Genomic DNA, 19,623 nt, shown 5'->3' on the forward strand with positions numbered 1-19,623 from the left:
AGCCAAGACGGCCCAAGGGCGCAGGGTCTCCCTGGCTGGGTGGGCGCTGCCTCCCCACGCTGGGTCTCGTCTGAACTTGATTTGCCAGTGGCGCGGGCAGAGATGAGCACGTGAGCTGGCAGGCGTGCTCCCGTCACAGTGACCTTCTCCAAAAGAATCAGAATTCAAATGAGGTGCCCCTGGGCGTAGAATCACAGACCCGGAGTCAGTGGCAATGTTGCTGGAAGCCCGTCACTCCCTGGATGCCCAGGATTGCCAAAGGGTGACAGAAATAGCAACTTTTGGAAAACTGAATAGCAGCAAGTTGGCTGGATTCAGAAAGTCTCGCTCTCAAACTATAAACCAAGAGGCTCACCTGGACCACAGGTGAGCTCCCGCCCTCCGGGGCGGGGGTGTGTGGAGCCTGTGACTGTAACGTGGGCTGGGAGCTCCCGGGCACACCCGGGTCTCCTCCACGGAGCAGAGACGGTCCAGGCAGCGCTGAGGCCGGGCACGTTGGCAAGTGCTGGGAGGAAAGAGCAGACCGTGTCCCACTAGCACTTTTGGTTTTGTTTTTACTCTTAAACTCGGTAAAAATTAAACCAGGGAGAGAGAAGCAAGTGGGCAGGAGGAAAGGTAGACACGACCCGTGTGCCCCTGCGGACTTGGTTGGTCCTTCGTAGGCAACGTCATTGGTCAAGGAGCACAAGCTAAACCCGGGCCTCAGAGTTAGAATTAGTGATACGGCCCAAGAAGGAGAAAACGGGTGGGTGAGTCCCGATTCTCTGGAAACACCTACGGCAGACAAAATTTTCATCAACTGCTCCCTTCCTCACCAAGACGGGGCGGAGGAGGGAACGCCACAGGGGGGTGCGTGTTCGCTCCGTGAATCACAGGTCCGTGAGGCGGAGGGTCCCGGCAGGCAGGGGTCTGACCAGCTGTTACATTTATAGAAAAGGATGTCCCCGGGGATTTCATCTGAAAGTCGTTCCTCTCGTCACCTTTAAAATATTGTGCGTTTCCTCAGGTGCATTATCTATTCAGACACTTGGTGATGATTTTCATCCCCTTGTTACGTATTATCTGTAAGATTTTGTGTCTTACTGCAAACCATGAGCGACTCTTGTGTTTCTGCAAGTGCGTAGCTCGTTACCATGGTGACATGGTCGAGAGCGAGCAACGTCTTCGTTGCCGTCGGTGGGGTCTGTTGCGTGCCTACTATGTGCTGACAACTGCAGAGAACAGAGCAGAGCAAACATTCCAAATGAAACCCCCAAAATAACAATCGAACATCAAGGGGGAAAACAGCACAATGGGACAACCGTGAAAAACGTCTTAGCGAGGTTTCCCGCGGGGAGTCATTGAACGGGGAATAAGGAAAGAGTCTGAAATTCAGAGCGGAAATGCGCAGCGCCTAAGTGTCTTTCTTGTTTGTGTTTGTGTGTGTATTTCTTTTAAAGATCAGGACTTATGCAAACTCTACTGTATCGCAGAAGGATTTGATTTCTTCTTTTCTTTGTCAAATAAAGTCAAAGATGGGACCCCATGCTCGGAGGATAGCCGTAATGTTTGTGTAGATGGGATATGTGAGGTAATAACAACCGTTCATTCATTCAACAAACATCTCCAGACAGTCTGCTTTGTGCCAGGCATCCTGTAAGGGGCTAGAGACAGCAGGCCAGACAGGCAGCCCTTCCCCGCAGGTGCCAGCCCACGGGGAGGAAGGTCAGGTGAGCACATGTTGAGATGCAGAAGGTGCCCAGCAGGTGCACCCAGAGCTAGCAGAGGGAAGAGCTGGTGCTGGGGTGATCTGAGAGACCTGCAGGGCTCCCCAGACCAGGGGGCACCGGGCTGGAGTGAGTTGGTAGAGAGATGTTGGGGAAGCAGCGGGGAGCATGGTGATGCGAGCCTGGGACTATAGGGACTGCTGAGCGCTGAGGGCAGCAGGGCAAAGAGAGTGCCCAGGGAGGGACCAGGGCAGGTTCTTGATGGCCCCTTAGCTGCCAGGATTCCCAGATGGGCTTTCATCATGTGTCCCTGTGAAATAGGCACTGGGGTGGGAAACAGCAGGTGGGGTCAGCCTGCAGGGCAGGGCGTGGAAAGGGAGCAAAGCCTGGGACAGTGAGGACCTCCAGGCCTCGGCTTCCAGGAGGGCCACCCTCTCGGGCACCCAGCGCTGGGCAGGACGAAGGAGCGGGCTGGGCAGGATGCTCCCAGCAGCTGCTCCAGGCAAAGGCCAGCGTGGAAAGCCACCTGGGCAGTGGGGGGCCCACAAAGGCCCTCAGGACTGTGTTTGGTAGCACCCCAAGGCCTGTCCTGGCTCTGGCTGGCAGGAAACTGAATGACCCCGGCCCGAGAATTTGCTTCGTGTGCAGATCAGGTAGATGGCTGGATTCCGATGCCTCCAGCATTGAAATGCTCAAAGCTACTCCTCTTTTATCTCATTACTAGCTGATCTGTTAGATGTTTCACAGTCAAGCCCCCAAAGCTGTCACAGCTACATTCTGGTCGCTGATAGATGCTGAGCCTAATTAATTTGGAGGCAGAAACCCCTGGCACGAGGCTTCTGTGGGTCGGGCTAGCCCTGCTCAGCTCCGCGCCTTCGCTGGAGAAGCCTGGGGGTTCTCACCCCCAACCCCAAGCCCGGTCGATGGCCTTCCGAAGACCCCAGATCTCTGAAACCATCTGGCTCAAAGCATTTCAAACGCGGGGTGGGAGGACAGCTGCTCCGCTGGCGACACCGCACAGACCCTGGGGTGCCCCTAAAATTCAAAGCCAGTGACCACACGGCCCTTCCCGTAATCTCCGCAGGGACCATCCCATGTGGCCAGGGACAGGCCCCAGCGGCCGGCGGCTCCTGCTCTCCCGGCCGCAGCGTCCAGTCTCCAGCAGGACACCTGAGGGGCTTTAGGGCTGCGAGTAGCAGCGGGCGGGACCCCAGGGGAGACCAGACTCCTTCACTGGAGAGGTCAACGCTTTGGCTGGAGGCGTAGACGCCTCGCTGTGTAGACGGGGTCTCCCGCACAGGCGAAGTGTGGCTGCGGGGGGCGGGGGGCCCTCCTGCTGGTGTGACCTGGCCTGCGTTGTCTTCTTTTCCATGAACGCGTGTGACCTCCCGGGTCCCCCAGAGAGTTGGATGTGACAATGTCCTGGGGTCCGACGCCGTGGAGGACTCCTGCGGCGTGTGCCGCGGGAACGGCTCGGGCTGCACCACGCACCGGGGCCTGTACAGCAAGCCCCACCGCACGCACGGTGAGCGCGGGGCCCGGGGCCGGGCCCCGGGGAAGAGGGGAGCGCGTGGGGGGCCCGGAGCCCGGGTGGGGCGGGGTGGGGGCGCAGGCGGGGAGCTGGAGCCCGCCTGCCTTGGGTGGGGCGTGCGCCCCAGGGAGCCCACAGCCCCCTGAGGGCGGATCGGGGCGGAAGCGGTTCCTGGGCCACTTGAATTAAACCCTCCTTGGGAACAGTGGCCAGACGGCAGCTCCGCGCCAACAAAAATCATAAAATGACATTAGCCCTCACTTGCCTGCTGAAGCAGCCGGTGCCGCGCAGACCTCCCCCGGGTCCCGGCGCTGCTGAGGGCCGCGCCCTGTCCCCCCAGAGTATTACCAGGTGCTCGCCCTCCCCGCCGGGGCCCGCAGCATCCGCATCCGCGAGGTCAGCGCCTCGGCCTCCTACCTGGCGGTGCGCGGCGCGCGCGGGCGCTACTACCTGAACGGGCGCTGGACGGTGGACTGGCCCGGCCGCTACGCGTTCGCGGGCACCGCCTTCCACTACCGCCGCCCCGCCGCGGGGCCCGAGAGCCTGGCCGCCGCCGGGCCCACCAACGAGTCGCTGACCGTGGAGGTACGGGGTCCAGCCCTGGCCCCGGGGGCGGGCCGGGGCGTGGGGGAGTCTGTCGGTTGGCAGGTTCTGGGCAGCTGGGCCTGATTTTAAGTGCCCAGAGAACGTTCACAACCTGAGGAGGGATGCGGGGGCGCGAGGCTGGTCCGCCGACGCCAGGCGCAAGTGGACTCGCTCCCGTCCACTTCCACTTCGTGGGGCAGGTTTGCATTCCCGCTGCAGGCATCCCCCGCTTGGGGTCTTCCTCAGCCTGTTGTCAGCAGCCCCTCCCTTGAGTCCCTGGGACAGGCGCCTCGGGGTCCCCTCTGTACTGGGACCCACATTCCACCGCGTCTGGGGAAACAGGAGTGAGCTGGGAACCCAGTTCCCGTCCACTATGGGGTCCCAGCTGCCCCAGGCCCAGCGGGGAGCACACGATCACCCCAAACCCCGAGCCCCAGAGGCTCCGGCAGCTCTGAGTGGGACTTCCCACCTGCGGGACTGGGCGGCTGCGCCCTCCTGACCTCCCGGCTCTGTGGGTTAGAGAAGAGCCCCTGGCCAGACAGCCCAGCCCCCCCCCCAGAGTCCCCAGGTGCCCCCCTGCTCTCTGGGCCGAGTGCCCCCGGTCCTCCTGGCTCTTCCAGGGGCCTTCCTCCACCAACCCTCCTCAACCCTGAGTGCTCCCGCTCCGGCCCCTTTGGAGTGCCCTTGGCCTGAGTAACGGGGAGGAAGCAGGCCTGGCCGGGCTGCCGTGTGGAGCAGCTTCTTAGGAAGCAGCCGAGGCGAGAAGAGTCTCCAGGCCTGAAGGCCCTTCAGGACAGCGAGTGAGTGACCACAGGGCGGCCGCCTGCCTGGGCTCTGCCTGTCCTGCAGCATCTACGGCATGGTCACCGCCACGACCAGTGGTGGGTCGGGAGCGGGGAGGCCTGTGGCGTCGCCCCCCGGAACATCACAGCACCGGCCAGGAAGGCGTCCACGGGCTTGCGGTCAGCAGCTTGGCAGTGAGGTTTCCCAGAAAGAGCCTTCTGGTCCAATCAGGGCCTCTGGCCCATTTCAAGTCTGGTCCCTCGAGTGTCCACGGGCACACACCACGCCGGGACCCAGGCGCTCGGCTGCCGAGACCAGCTTCCCCGCAAGGGTGTCTCCTCCAGGGTGAAGGGCCCAGGGGTGAATGAGCTCTGCGTGCACAGACCCTCCCACCCCACAGGGAGCACCCCCCGTGGGCCTGGGCCTGTGGTGCCCACCAGGAAGGGTGAGGATGCCGTGCCGTCCCCTTTCCAGCTGGCTCAGCTGGAGAGGATTTGCAGGGGCCCCAGGGAACACCCAGGGACACTTGGGTTAGGGGCAAGGCTGCCGACGCCCTGCGGGACTCACGCCATGCGGGGAGAAATGTGGGGTGTCTGTACTCACTTCCAGAGGGGCTTGAGTCCAGCTGAGAGTTTGTTCCTGTCTAGAAAGTTGCTATAAATTTGGGGAGGGGGCGCGTTTAGTCATCATAGTAACTAACTATTTGTTGGTTTTATCCCTTGGAGTGGTTTGAAACAAAGTCGCTCCTGCCTGCTGGTTCCGCTTTAACATTCTCGTTTTCCTTCTTCTGCAGCTGCTGTTTCAGGGAGGGAAGCCGGGCGTGGCCTGGGAATACTCAGTGCTCAGCGCCCAGGAGGGGCCCAGCGCCCCGCCCAGCTACACGTGGGTCGTCCTGCGCTCCGAGTGCTCTGCGTCCTGTGGAGGAGGTAGGTCCAGCTCCATCTCCCCTGGCGGTGGGCTCGTGGGGTGCCGGGACATTGGGGCCCAGGGGTACACCCAGGGGGACAGGGTAGAGGGCGAAGGCTCTGAGTGTGTCTTGAAAGCCTGAGCTACTACGTTCCCGAGACGCCTCACCATCCTTTTCTCTTTCCTTTCTCTTCTTGTTGCCGGGCAACCCTGCTCTAAAGCGGGGTGCCTGCCTGTGGGTCCTCACCCCCACGCTCAAAGGGACTCACACTGCAGGCGCACCCAAAGGGTTAACAGAGGTTTATTCACAAGGGAAGGGGAAGGAGAAAATGTACGACTCAGGGAGAAAAGAGGGAGATAAAGTCTTCAATGCGTCCTACCCGCTCCACTGACCTGGATCCCAAATGACCCACCAAGACCAAACCCGCCTGGCCAAGAGCAGGAGCCAAGTGAGCCCCGACCCCACTCACTGGGCTGGTTTCATTTACAAACAGAGAAAGTGGCTGCTTAACTCCGCCCTCAGGGCCTCGCAACCTCCCCTTGGGGATCCCGGGATGTGTAGTTCCCAGCGTCTTGATGGCGTGGGGGTGGCGTCCACACAGCCCGTATGGAGTGTGCGCAGGACATCCTTTCCCCCTAACATTCTGACCTCATAACCACCCTGCTTTCCGATCTCACCCACCGCACTCAGATGACACGGGTTCTACAGATTACATGGGATTCACTTGACCACATCTGTTCTCATTAGGGCTTGATTAAAGTAACAGCAGGGTCACCTTTGTGGGAGGACGTTATGACTTGCGGAGTTGCCTTTGCCCATCGGCATCTGGTGGAGAAGTATCAGGTCTCCCAAGGGCCTTCTGTGGGGGTGGCTGTTCCACCCATGCCCCCGGGGCTGCCATGTGTGTCAGCTTCAGGGGAAATGCCTAGGTCACTTGTCCTATCAACGGGTGACTAGATTGCTTGCAAACACCAGGCTGCCTCCAAGGAGCCCACGCTGAGCTGCTAGAGAAAACCAACCCCTAGTCCTTTGCCTAAGGAGGTGCATTATAGTTCTGGGGAGCACCAGTGCCATGTCTCACAGCCCAAGGCCCCTGTAAGCGCCGCAGTAGCCCCAGCCCACCTCTGTGCCCCCGCAGGTCCCGGGATGTTCCATGGGCTTTTCCATCATCACATTGTTAACAGCCCTGGTAGAAGAGGGGCCCCTCCCTCCAGACACAGAAGCCCCAAAAGCACTGGGTATAGAGCCGGACAAGCCGCATTGCAGGCTCACGCTGGGGAAGCAGCACCAGAAGAGAGAGGGAGCCTGCTCCTGGGGGGTCGGGAGGGCATGAAAGGGCACCTGCCCCAGGCAGGGGCAGCGTCACGGCCTCCTCTGGGCTGTTTCTGATTCAGATGACACAGGCGGGTGTCGTGAGTGCTGCTGCTCCCAGCGCTGGAGCCGAGAGAAGGCGCTAGTGGGTTTCATCAGACCGATGCTGGCCTCTGTGAGACCGTGGTGATGTCAGCGTGGGGAGGGCCGGGGAAATGCTCGCTTCATGGAGCTGGTGAAAGTCTCCCGGGAACGTCCGAAGACAGGCCGGAAAGCAGCATATCCGTAGCCGGCTGACCAGTCACTAACACGAGGGCATTCACACGAGGCGTGACTGCGGCGCCTGTTGCTGCAAGATCGCCTTGCTCTCCTGCCTCTTCCCGGAGCTGCTCCGGGCCTCATGCTGCGTTCACCCTCCCGCAGGCCGGATGACCACGAGAGCCGGCTGCTACAGAGACCTGAGGCTCCCCGTGGACGCCTCGTTCTGCAGCCCCAGCACCCGGCCCGTGACGGGGGTGGTGTCCTGCAGGGCCTCGGCCTGTCCTCCCAGGTGAGAGCGGCTCATTCACCCGCACAGACCACGGTCCTGTGAGCTTGTTTGCGGTACACTTCGTGAGTCCTCGGGGCTCCCGAGTCTCGGAGCTGCAGTGCTGGCTCCCGCCATGATGCTTACCAGCAGCACCCAGCAGCCAGCAGGTAGGGGCACCGGCTGAGTCCGTGCAGCGGGGTGCACCTGGGGGCGCGGATGAGGCTCCCGGAAGAATTGGGCGTGAGATATCTTAAACATCTGCTCTCATCTTAAATGAGAAAGAAAAATTGCTGTGCTGGCTTGAAACCCTAACCCATTCTACCCGCATCCCGGCTTGTGCACGGCCCCGCCTCATCCAGCACGCGCACAGCCCCCCCTTAGCCAGCCCTCCCATCAGCCAGGCGCCTGCTTGCAGTCACCGTCCTGTGGTCTCTGCGCCGCACTAATCACAGTGTTTTGGGAGTATCTGTTGAAAACTAGAAGTTTCACTTTGAAGCACAACTTTCCAGAAACAACACGAGGTGTAGATACCATTGGCCCCTGTGCTTTGCTGTCAGAGCTGTGATCACTTGGAATCTGTTTTGCATTTGCAAATATCTGGGGGTGTCAGGGTAGTTTTTAAGTATCAGATGTTAGTACGTTGAGACAAGAGTTAAAATTATATCATCCCTAGCATTTTTAGGACTTTCTTTATGGCTAAAGAATGGGGGTTTTTATAAATATTTCCCATGGGGATGAAGGAATTGTGTTCTGTGTGGGAGGGAGTATTTATAGGGCAATTAGCTCAACTCCTCCTTTATTCAAACAGGCTCCGATTTTTTGTCTGTCTTGTAGATCTATTTCTGAGAGAAATATTTTAAAATCCCACATTATGTTAGGGTTGCAATCCCAGGAGTCTTTATTTTATTCAATTTCTTCTGGTGACTTCACTTTACCATTGTTATACTAAACTATATTATATTATATTATATATTATTTTATATTATGTTATATTATAGTTATTTCACTTTCTGCTGTCAGGTTGGCATCGTTTTGGCAAGGGTTGTCCGTTACCACTACGTAAGGATCATCCTTGGCCCTCATATTATTTTCCAACTCATGAAACTAACACAACACAAGCTTCCATTTGCTTATTTCCACATTTCACCTTTCTCTGTATCTTTAAGTGTCTGTTACTAGCACGGGGGCTGGGACGGGCCGTCCCCCCAACAGGGCAGCTCTTCCCAGGCAGGGCTTTCCCGAGGGGGGCCGGGGAAGGGGAGGGGCAGGCGAGGCATAGGGGCGGCTGCACAAGCACCTTCGCCTCCCTTGGTCGGTTCAGAACCCTGACTGAGAACTCGTCTCCAAGCAGCGACTTGAAGGGCCTGTCCCGGCACCCCCCCCCCCCCCCCCCGGTCACTCGGTGCCTGAACACACAGGGGCGTGTGTTCTGGGCATCGATGCTGGCAGGACCGCAGTCACCCCACAATGCAGATCAAGAAATAAAAATCATGCAACTTCCCATAGAGGTAGGGCAGAAACGGCAGCAGCCCGCCGCCCGCCCGCCCGCAGAACACGGGAGAATGACCCCCAGCCACGCAGGGTTAGTCGGAGATCCTTGCAGTTCGTTTAACCGGAACCTGTGACTCGCTCATAAGCCGAGATGGCTTTGGGCAGTGTTCAGAGTTCACGAGCTTAGCAAAGCCTGTAGCTTGCAAATGTGGGCTGGGGGGCCCCTGCACTTCCCATGACCCACGGGCTGTGTGCTTGGGAATCAGGCGTGTTTCTCCCACCGGACAACGGGCGCCAAATTCCCAGCCTGGTTCCTGGCCCTTGACACGTTATGACCTTGGAGGAACCTGGAGTTTGTAGGAGGACCCTCTACAAAGACAGTGGCCGTGTGTGGACGTGCATATGCATGCATGCGTGTGTGTGCGTGTCTGTGTGTGCATGTGCACAGACATGTTGCAGATAGATGGATAAAGTTCCCAGACGGTCTCTCCAAAAGCAGCGTGCCCCTCTCAGGAACCAGCAGGGGCTCCCCCCCATGTCTGTCTCCATAGCAACCTCTCCAAGGGGAGCCCGCAGAGGGTGTCCTGAGGTCTAGACCAAGCTCCCCAGGGGGACCCTGTGGCCCCACATGCTCCCCTGCTCTCTGAAAAGTCGCCAGAGCAGGAAATGCCGTTTTCCCCACTGTAACCCGCCTCCTGTTGTCTGCCCCGCCCCCATCAAAAACTAGTTTTATTAAATTTTCAAAAAGATCAGTGAACTTTCCGGGCTAACTTCTATGGAAAGTTCATGACTGGAAAACCGGCCAAGTTGAACAGGGAAAAGCGGTCTGTGGTCTCGGCCTTCTCCCCGCAGCACCCATGCTTCAGCCTCGGGTCTGGCGGTGAAACAGGTGCCGAAACAGGCTGACTGGGAGCAAACGAACTGGAGGATCTCCCGCTGATTTTCATGTGCGCCAGGAAAATTGAGCAAATGAGCACAGTGCCTTCATGTCACCTTGAAAGCACGTCAGCAAAAGAGGGAAAGCAAAGGAACGGATTTTAAAATCGGCTGCAGGAGTGTGATGACACACCTGCACTTCACCTGAGCGTTTGCTGAAGACTTGAGGCTGGGTTGGCCGGCGTGTCACCCCTCTCCCGAGAAGCCGCCAGCGAGGGCAGGACTGTGCGCGCTCATCTTGCCTGTGGCTACAAAATCTTACATGTGGACTCAGAGTCTGTCCCTTTTTCCGGGGTTTCTGCTGAAGCGGCCTTTCTTTTATCTACAAAGTGCCCCCTGAGCACACCCGTCGTGTTTTTCAAGGCTCGTGTAGATTTTTAACCAACATGCCAGAACCAGAAAGAGCCTCCGGTTAATTTGTTCCAAGTTAACTGGTTTCACCACCTGTTTCAAGGCCAGACCCGGGGCTGAAGCGCGGGTGTTGGGGGAGAGGCTGGGACCACGGGCCGCATTTTCCTGTTGAGGGTGGCTGGCTTTCCAGTCGTGAACTTTCCGGAGAAGTTCGGGATAAAGAGACCTAAAAAGGCGGCTCTTACTGTGCTTCTGGCGGTGGTCACGGGAGTGCAGCGGTCGCGGAGCAGAGACCAGGGTCTCCTCAGAAGTTTGTTATTTTCTGGCCCAGAGCTCGGCTGGCAGCCCTCCTCCTGCCTCCCGCTGCTCTGGCTGCCGCCTTTTTTACTTCCATGTGTAGTGGCAGGAAGGGGCACCGTGCGGGGTCTCTACGATGCGAGCAGACAGGGAAGGAGAGTCCTGGAGCCCGCGGTGGCTTTTCAGGCTTTTATTGGGATTGACCAGGCACATGGCAGGCAGGGGTGCTGGGGGCTTGGGGGGCTGGCAGGCTCCCAGCCCCCAGCAAGTCTTCACTCTGTCTGGGTTCCCCGGCCTTCTCTCGTGGTTCTTCCATTTGCTCTGCTGGCGTCCCCGTGACGCCGCCCTTGTAAGCCCAGTCTCTCAGCCCAGGTGCACCCACTTATGCACGCCCGCACCCCCCTCCAGGGGCCGCCGTCAGGCATGATTCAGGACCGCAGGGTCCATCATCCGTCCTTATGGCGGGAGGGCAGAGAAGCCTGATCCTTTCTTACCTCAGCCTCCACATGTCAGTGCAACTCCAGCAGTCAGGGGGTTTTAATTGTCCCGATGCCTTCATTGCCCAGCAAAGGATGCCTTTGAAATGCTGTTTGAGATGACAGGGCATCGCCAGAGGAATTGATTTATTTTTCTTTCTCCCCCACCGTCCCTGCTACCCCCTGGCCCTCGTCTCCCTCCACGCTCCCTCTTAACTTCAGAGACCTCACTTTATTAGCGTCTGCTAGTGTTTGTGAATTTTTTTTTTTTTACAATATTTCTCGCATTGTCTGCTGTGTAAATGTCCGGTATTTGTCTCTGTCATTGTGACTCGCTTTCCAACGCGTCACTCGGTGCTGCCTCCACTCCCGTAAGTGGCGAATCTCCCCTCCCCCGGTGCGGCGGGGCCACACCCTCCTGCTCAGCCCCGGGAGCCCGGGCGCTAGGGTGCTCCGCGTCCTCCCCACTGTGGACAGTGCACGGTCAGCCTCGGAGCAGGTGGGTTTCGAGGTGATGTTACGCGCTGTGGCTGGACGCCCAGGCCTGGGGGGACCGGGCTGCAGCACCTCCATTTCCGTGGGGGCCACCCCGGCTCACCTCCCCCCACAGGGGCACCGGCTCCTCTGCCCCCTCCTCTCTGTACTGTTGTGGGGGGTCTCTGCTCCGTTCTCGTCGCCGGGGGGTGCCTTGCTGCGGGCTGACCTGCGCCTCTTCTGTGAAGAGCGATGGCGGCTGTTTGTCAGGCCGTCTCTGGCCGTCTGCATCGCCTCTGCTGTCCGTTCCAGTCTGCGAGCCTTGGATTAATTGGGTTGTTTGGTTTTCTGTTAGTTGTATGTTTTCCTAGACCTTAGCTAAACCCCTGGGTTATGTGACGTGTAAATATTTTCTCCCGCTCAGTAGGTTATTTGAGCTGCATGAAATCTTTGCAATTTACAGGCTCCCCCTCCCCCGCGCAGGGCTGTGGCCGCTTTATCCTGAACTCAGGATGACACGTGCGTGGCTTTGTTGCTGGGCTGGACTCTCTTCCCCTGCCCCTGGCGTCTGATCTGCCCCGGTACCATGTTGGGTTAGCGCGTTGCCGTGGGGCGTCAGGTCCGCAGTGTGATGTCCCGTCCCCCCTCGCCTCAGGGTCTCCCCGCTCGTCAGCACCTCTTGTGGCTCCGTATACATTTCGATATCTGGGCTGACGTCTTCAGCGCGAGTGAGGCTCACTTGTGTCTGTCCTGCCTCTGTGCTGTGCTGGCCTCTTCGGGACAGAGTGGCTCGCACAGCCTGATTAGAGCCCTTCGCTGTCCACTGCCCTGAGCGGCCGTGCGTGCTAATGGCAGCCTTTCGGCCTCTGCCGTGGCCTGGCGGCCAGGGTTGAGCTCACTGTCTGTGGACGTGGCCCCCGTGCCCTGCGAGGTCGTCCATGCTTGGCTTTCTCGTGTGGCTCCGACTGTTTAAAGCTTTTCCTGGCCAGCAGGAGTAGGTCTCAGGAGATTTACCCAAAGGAAAATTAAATCTGGATCCCCTCGCTCCCTGGGCCTCCGGCAGTGGCTCTCTAGTCTCGTCTAACTCCTTCGATGGTGTCTGCCCTCCTACCCGGCAGGGCCCGGGCCTCCGACCCCGGGTGGAGTGGACGCCGGTTTCACCCATCCGTTTGCTGGCGGGTGTGATGTGGCCCAATCTGTGTCCTTCTGCTGCTTTGGTTTCTCCCCTAAAACCCGCCGGATTGGTGCCTGACTGCCCAGTCCCACTCAGCCCAGGCCTACAGCGCCCCCCTCTGGCCAGGTGCCAAAGTCTCAGGCACCCGGTGGCTGCCACCCAGGCTCCCAGCACCCAGAGGTCAGGCCGCTGGGTGCATCCTTAGAAAGCTGTCTCGGGAGCCTGGAGGAGATCACTTGAAGTATGCATGCAGGAGCGAGCACCCAAGAAAGCCTAAAGCAAAAATGCCAGAAAAGCCCTGAGTGGTGGGAAATACGCAACCTTTAAATCTTTCTTATGTATAAAAGACAGACCGTGGTGGGGACCCTGGCATATGCCACTGGATGGAACTGACAACCCTCCCCCCAAGAGTGAGGCTCCAAGGAAAGGGAGCTGCTGCAGCTGGGGGGAGCCCCCCGACTTAAGTTACACTTTACACCTTGAGACCCAGCGTGAGCCTCGTTTTCCTTTGGAGCCGATGGCTCGGACCCCTCGTGATCGAAGGAAACCTGCAGGTGAAGGCTGTTTGCTGAGAGAGCGAGAGCCGAGGAAGCAGCTTCCCTGGCCCGCGAGCCCCTCGTCACCCCACCTCCCGGGCCCTGGTGCTGGAGAGCGTTGAGAGCTGACTTTCCATTTCACACTGTCGAGAGGGGTCATTTCCAGGTACCGGGAAGCCTGAGGTCAGGTGCAGGGAAGGGTGACTGTAGGGTAAGTAAATGATATCAGGCTTCTCTGCCCTCCCGCTATAAGGACGGATGATGGACCCTGCGGTCCTGAATCACGCCTGATGGCGGCACCTGGAGGGGGGTGTGGGCGTGCGTAAGTGGGTGCACCTGGGCTGAGAGACTGGGCTTATAAGGGCGGCGTCATGGGGACGCCAGCGGAAGAGCAGAGAAGCAGAGAGAATGAGAGCGAAAGAGAAGCAGAGGCCACCAGAGAAGGCCGGGGAGTCCAGAGAGAATGAAGACTTGCTGGGGGCTGGGAGCCTGCCAGCCTCTGGCCCCCCAGCACCCCTGCCTGCCGTGTGCCTGGTCAATCCCATTAAAAGCCTGAAAAGCCACCGCGGGCTCCTCCTTCCCCGTCTGCTCGGGTCATAGAGCGCCTGCTCCGTGTCCTCCCGCCGCTACGGTGACCCTGGAAGCCAGAAGCAGCGGGCCCAGGAGAGGCCTGGGGCAGAGCTGTGGGTCTGGGATGAGGCTGAAATCAGCAGCGCGGGGAGGCTGCCGGGAAACGCTGTGCCGCCGCCCGGACGGGCTCGGCCGCCTCTCCTCACCAAGCCCTGTCGCCTCCCAGCTGGTCCACCGGGAACTGGAGCGCCTGCAGCCGGACGTGCGGGGGCGGCTCCCAGCGCCGCCCCGTCCGGTGCACCCGGCGGGCACACTTCCGCGAGGAGCCGGTCCCGCCCAGCCTGTGTCCGCAGCCCGCACCCTCCAGCCAGCAGCCCTGCCGCTCAGAGAACTGCCCGCCCGCTTGGCGCGCCGGGCCCTGGGCAGAGGTAAGGGGGCTGGGCTGGCGTGGGGGCAGCTGGGCCTGTGGACGGCAGGGCTGGTTCTCACCGGGCCTGGCAGGCTGTGGCCCAGGACACCTGCGGGTCTGGCCCTCCTGGCGGGAGCTGACCCCCGTCCCCGTGCAGTGCTCCCGGACCTGCGGGAAGGGATGGAGGAAGAGGACCGTGGCCTGTGAGAACACCGACCCCGATGCCCGGGCGCGGCTGCTGCCCGACGCCGGCTGTGCCACGGGGCCCAAGCCCAGGACGCACACAGCCTGCCTGCTGCGGCGCTGCCACAGGCACAAGAAGCTGCAGTGGCTGGTGTCGGCCTGGTCCCAGGTAGGTGCGCTGCCCCCAGGCAGCCCGCCCAGTCCAGGTGTCAGCCGGCTCCAGGTGCTTCTGGTCCCCGGTAAATGCACCTGGTCCAGGGGGTGCTCCTAGCCCCAGGGGGTACTCCTAGCCCCAGGTGAGTCTGGTCCCACGGAGTGTACCTGGTCCCAGGTAGGTGGACCTGGCCCCAAGTACTGTGCCCGTTCCAGGCAAAGCAGCGTGGACCAGGGCGGGGCGCCCTCTCCTGGTCTCCCTGCTTCCCATCCTCTCCCTCAGCCCCGCCGGGGCCTCTCTCTCCCCCACCGCTGTCAGCTCTGGGCTGTGGTCACCTTTGGGGCTCTCTGGTGCTCTCTCCTCTGGCTTCCGGTAATGTCCTCGGAGCATCTCTCCCTGTGGGTGCCCAGGAGGCCAGTGTGGGTGTAAAGGGCATTCATCACACTGGTGTGGGGTTCTGGGGTACCCCAGAGCAGCTATAGTGACTTCTCAGGAAAGATCCACCTGGCACTGGGGCCTCTCCTGGCCTGCCCAGTGGTGCAGCTGTGCCATCCCTGGTGGGCAGCAACTGCAGCTTCTGGTGCTGGCCCAGCCCCTCTGCATGGGTCAGGGTGTCAGGCAGCAGTGGCAGCTCAGACTTGGAGCTGGGAGATAGGGGGACGGACAGGGTGGACTTGCTGTCTGGGAAAAGTCCACTCATCCTGGCTGGGGACGCTGGCGGCCCTGGGTCTCCCCGTGGCGGGCAGGAGGGCATCCAGCCACGTGTGGAGGCGCAGGTAGTGTGGGGGGCTCCTGCGAGGCAGCCTGGTGTCTCCCCCCAGCACTGGGGTCTACAGCCAGCCACCGCCCCTCCCCCCCGCCCTGCCATGCGAGGTCCGCTTCAGAGCCACGCCTGTGCCTCCTTGTGCCCCAAAGCCTTGCCACTCAGGCCTCCAGACCCCTCGTGCCAGGCGCTGCGACGCCTTGCTCAACGCACAGGCCCGAGGACGCCGCGGGTGTGCGCAGTGGCTGCGCCTGCAGGGGCGCGGGAGGCGCTTGCTCGGGGCCACCACTCGGCGAACGTTTCCACTCAGTCTTGTGGGTTTGCTTTCCAGTGCTCTGTTACCTGCGAACGGGGGACACAGAGAAGATTCTTAAAATGTGCTGAGATGTCCGTTTCCAGGAGGTACCGGGAGCTGCCCTCCAACAAGTGCGCGCACCTGCCGCGGCCGCTCCTGGAGCTGGACCGGGCCTGCACGCAGCTGCCCTGCCCCCGGCTCCCAGTGCGCGCGGGCCCCCCGCGGGCCGCCTGGCTCGCCTCGCCCTGGTCTCAGGTAGGGGTGCTCGAGGGGCTCAAGAGGGGTGCCAGAGCCCCTGCTCTGGGAGTTGGTAGCTGGCCTCGATGGCAGAGTGTCGAGGGTGTACCCCAAAGTCCAGAGCCAGGCCCCCCTTTTCAGCAGCCCGTGGCCCTGGGTGTGGGCATGCCTTTCCTAGGAAGGTCTCCAAGGTCACTGAATCGTTTAGGGCCTCCCCAAGACGTCTGCCGGCACCCGGGGGACTGGGACAGTGGTGGATTCGGGGTCAGAGACACACGCCCCTCTGCTGTCTCCTGGCCCCTCGCCTGTGCGCCTCGGGTGGGCCGGCTCCAGTGGGAGGGGAAGACCCGCGCTGGGCACGCGGGGTTTTGTCGTTTTGGCTGACTTGATGCGCGGGCTGTGCGCTGGCCACTCAGTCATCAAATCATGTTGATTTTTAGTGTCAAAGGCTGGCCCGGCCGGGGACTGCGCTGGGTTGGTCCAGGCGCAGGGCTCTGCGGCAGGAGGAGGTGGTGGGCCCAGGGCCAGGCCCCTCCCCAGGCAGGCGCCTCGCTGCCTCTGTCCCTGGCGAGGGGGTCGTCCTCGTCCTCCTGCCAGCAGGAAAACTGAGGTCCTGAGGTGAGCGTCCAGCCGTCGGCTCACTCGGGAGACGTGGCAGAGTTACAAAGCAAGCAAAGTTCTTTATCGAATCGAAGCCCAAGCCTGACCTCTCGGATCCAGGCCTCGGAGCCCTCACAGTGTTGTGGTCTGTTTGTCGGAGAAGCGTTTTAGCATCAGCTGCCTGAGGTTTTGTACAATGCGATTCGCCTGTTAAATTCTGAGACCTTAACTTTTGGGGAGTAACAGCTCTGTCTGCAGAAAGCACCGGCACCCAGGACCGCGCCCTCAACCTGGGGCAATCGTCAGATGCCAACGCCGGCCCCTGCCAGGCTGAGCTTTGCCCCAGACACTGCAATTCTTGCAACAGTTTAAAGATGGGGTTTCTAGCATTTGCTCTGAGGGCTTCTTCTGATTTCGGTGACTTTGCCGACGACAGTTAAGGGTGTGCTGCCCACCCGGCCAGGCCAGCCGAAATCACGCAGGTGGCTTGGGCACCACCGGGGCAGGAGGCTCAGACTCATCGGTCCCGGGAACAGCCTAAGTGCGAACACCCATTACTCTGGGGCGTCCTCAGTGCTGGCACACGGGGCCCCAGATCCCCACAGGCTGTCTCACCAGGACCCAGGCAGGAGGCGGGGTGGGGGGCGGCGCCGCTAACAGGCTGGGCTGCTCCGGGCCCAGACAGGACTTTGAGTGTCGGGCCCAGACAGGACTTTGAGTGTCGGGTGCAAGTGCCCCGAGGGAGGGGCCTTGCTCACCACTGAGCATGTAGCACCCAGAGCAGCGCGGGGGGCGGCGTGGGTGAGGCCCACTCGCGAGCCCAGGAACTGGTGATAAGGAGAATCAGGCTTCCCGCGAGTTCTCTTGGCCCGGCTAGAGTGGCGACGGTGGGGCTGAGCCCTGATTTCCGGTTGAGAAAGGGTGGGATTCTGCCCCCACTGCTGCTGCTGGAAGAAACTCATCTCGGAGGCAGGGCCGTTGCCAAGGTTACCGATGCGGATGTGACTGGGAGCCTCCGTCCCTGCAGGAACTCACACTTGAGCCCCTTTTGAGCCCCGGGGCCCAGAACCCCGTGTGCGCCCCTCAACGTGGCGTGGAGCTTCTGCGCCTGCTCACGCAGGTGACAATGGCAGTGGAGCTACTGCCGCCGAGGAAGCTGGTGGCCCAGGAGTCACGCGTGGACATGCCCACGACGCTGACTTTGCTGTTCTTGCCCTGTTGAAACTGGGTTACTGATGACTTCGTTGAAATGGGTTGGAAAGAGACGGGGAAACGTCATAGAAACCGTCCACCCCACATGTCTTCTAGCTGCAGTGCTGGTTTCCACCTCCCAGGCCCAGCCGTCCTGCCTGAGAGGGAAGCCCCGGCTTCTCTTGGGGGGCCAGTGAGGACGTTCGCCTGGCTCCGTCGTGTGTCCCCCCAGGGAGTCACTCTGCAGAGTCTGATCATTGCAGGTCCTGAGACAGCAGCCGGCCAGGGCTGGCGACTCCTGGACGGGCCGAGCCGGGAACCCAGCCCAGGGCTGCCACCCTCGTCTGCACACAGGGGTCTCTTCCCACGGTCCCGGGGGTTCTGACCAGCAGCCCAAGTCCTGCACGTCCCCGATGTCCTTGACTGTTAAAGCCACCAGTGAGCTGACCCACTGTGCCCAGGACAGCCAGATGGCTCTCTGGCCTGAAGTTGGCCGCTGAGGCCTGAAAGCCTGCCACAAGCCTCAGGCAGGAAACCCCAAGAAAGAGGCCAGGCCTGCCTGTGACGCAGGGAGCAAGATGAAGTGCAAACCAAGATAACAGCCGCGTTGTCTCCGCCGAGCACCTCGGGGCCGCACACCTGCATGTCTCTTCCAAGTGTCTGCATGTGTCTGTCCTCGACTCCATCCAAGTTCCCCCAGGTCCTGGGTCCACATCAAGGCTGGAGAGCCAAGAGCCCCAGCAGCCACAGGAGTTCAGTTCTGCAGCTGGCTCCTGGGCTCCACCCCTCAGCCCGGAGCTCCCCTGGGAGCCCATTCATGGCGCAGGGAACTTATAGTCTGAGGTGCTACAGGCCTGCGGGCCGGGACAAGTCTCCCCTACAGACATGCGTCAGTAACACTCAGCAGCCCAAAGCGTGGGGAGAGACCATTGGGGGTAGGACAGGGGGGAGGGCAGCCTGCAGCCAGTGACTGTCCCCCGTGTCTCAGTGCACAGCCAGCTGTGGAGGCGGAGTGCAGACCAGGTCCGTCCAGTGTCTGGTGGGCAGCCGGCCGGCCTCAGGCTGCATCCTGACCCAGAAGCCCCCCACCTCTCTGGCCTGCAACACCCACTTCTGCCCCATCACAGAGAGGAAAGGTAAGTATCTGGGGACCCTGCATTTTGGGGAGGGGATGTTCTGGAGCTGTTCCTTAAAGTGTCTGCAGAAGGAGGTGCTGCCAGTCAGGGAGCCCCAGAACTCGGAGCTTATCTCCATCAGCTTCCTCTGTTGATCTCTTCATGTTTCCCATGAAACAGCCGGCAACGCAGCCTTGTTCTGAGCTGCGCCCCAAATGACATCAACGGCGTGATTTCTCTAAGGGGGTGTGGCTTCTTTCACCTTTCCGTGACAGTTTACTGTGTTCAAGGGAGCCATTAGAAATCAAGTCTCCTTCCTTCCCAAAGTTAAAGCCCACCATGTTCTTGGGTATGCGCTGAACACCACGGCTCAGAAGTCCCGGGGTGCCTTGTGGTTTGAACAACCCACAACCCTCCTGTCTGCCAGGCTTCTCTGAGGAAGTGGGACTGGAGGAGAGCTGGTGGCCGGCTGCTCCGGGCCCAGGCCATGGCTTCGGCCCCAGTGGCCTGCATCTCAGGTGGCGAAGACCAGTGGGTGCACTTAGCATGGAAGGGAAAGGATTTCGGCTCACGAGGACTTCCCAGGAGGGTCTTGTAGAAACATCACATTCCATGCAGCCTGTTTGATTGAAGAGTTGCCTCCTTGGGGGTTTTGGGGCCGTGACAGTCACCTTCATTTGCCAGCGAGTCACTAGCTGGCAGCGTGGGGCTGGGCCAGTGTCTGACAAGTGTCTGCTCCTTTCAGATGCCCTCTGCGAAGACCATGTCCCCTGGTGCTTGCTGGTGCCCCAGCATGGCATGTGTGGCCACCAGTTCTACGGGGAGCAGTGCTGCCGCACGTGCTCCGCATCCATCTTGTGAGCGGAGGGAGCCCCGCCTCCCCGCGGAGGGAGCGCCTCTTTAGCACAAAAGGGCTGCGCGGTCTACATCAGAATGCATCCAAGCCAGAAACCCCTGGGCTCTCCGCCAAGGCCATGTGTGTGTGTCATGAGTCTGAGTGCACAAGGAACACGTGAGTG

The 19,623-nt window shown here is 60.6% G+C and overlaps 1 protein-coding gene across 1 annotated transcript in view; it reads left to right on the forward strand.

The window, feature by feature from the left end:
* The window catches only part of ADAMTS16 (ADAM metallopeptidase with thrombospondin type 1 motif 16), a gene marked incomplete at both ends in the record, with an annotated part of 54,743 nt that extends 35,278 nt beyond the window's left edge, over positions 1 to 19,465 (forward strand). The window contains 10 exons of the mRNA XM_084233884.1: positions 1,440 to 1,570; positions 3,108 to 3,231; positions 3,578 to 3,822; positions 5,399 to 5,531; positions 7,247 to 7,373; positions 13,884 to 14,085; positions 14,224 to 14,418; positions 15,498 to 15,716; positions 18,478 to 18,625; positions 19,350 to 19,465. Of these exons, the coding sequence (XP_084090010.1) occupies positions 1,440 to 1,570; positions 3,108 to 3,231; positions 3,578 to 3,822; positions 5,399 to 5,531; positions 7,247 to 7,373; positions 13,884 to 14,085; positions 14,224 to 14,418; positions 15,498 to 15,716; positions 18,478 to 18,625; positions 19,350 to 19,465 (1,640 nt within the window). The remainder of the gene's footprint in view (positions 1 to 1,439; positions 1,571 to 3,107; positions 3,232 to 3,577; positions 3,823 to 5,398; positions 5,532 to 7,246; positions 7,374 to 13,883; positions 14,086 to 14,223; positions 14,419 to 15,497; positions 15,717 to 18,477; positions 18,626 to 19,349) is intronic.
* Between the last annotated feature and the right edge of the window lie 158 nt (positions 19,466 to 19,623).

The sequence above is a fragment of the Talpa europaea genome (genome assembly GCF_964194135.1).
Source record: "Talpa europaea genome assembly, chromosome: 5".
Taxonomy (NCBI): Eukaryota; Metazoa; Chordata; class Mammalia; order Eulipotyphla; family Talpidae; genus Talpa; species Talpa europaea.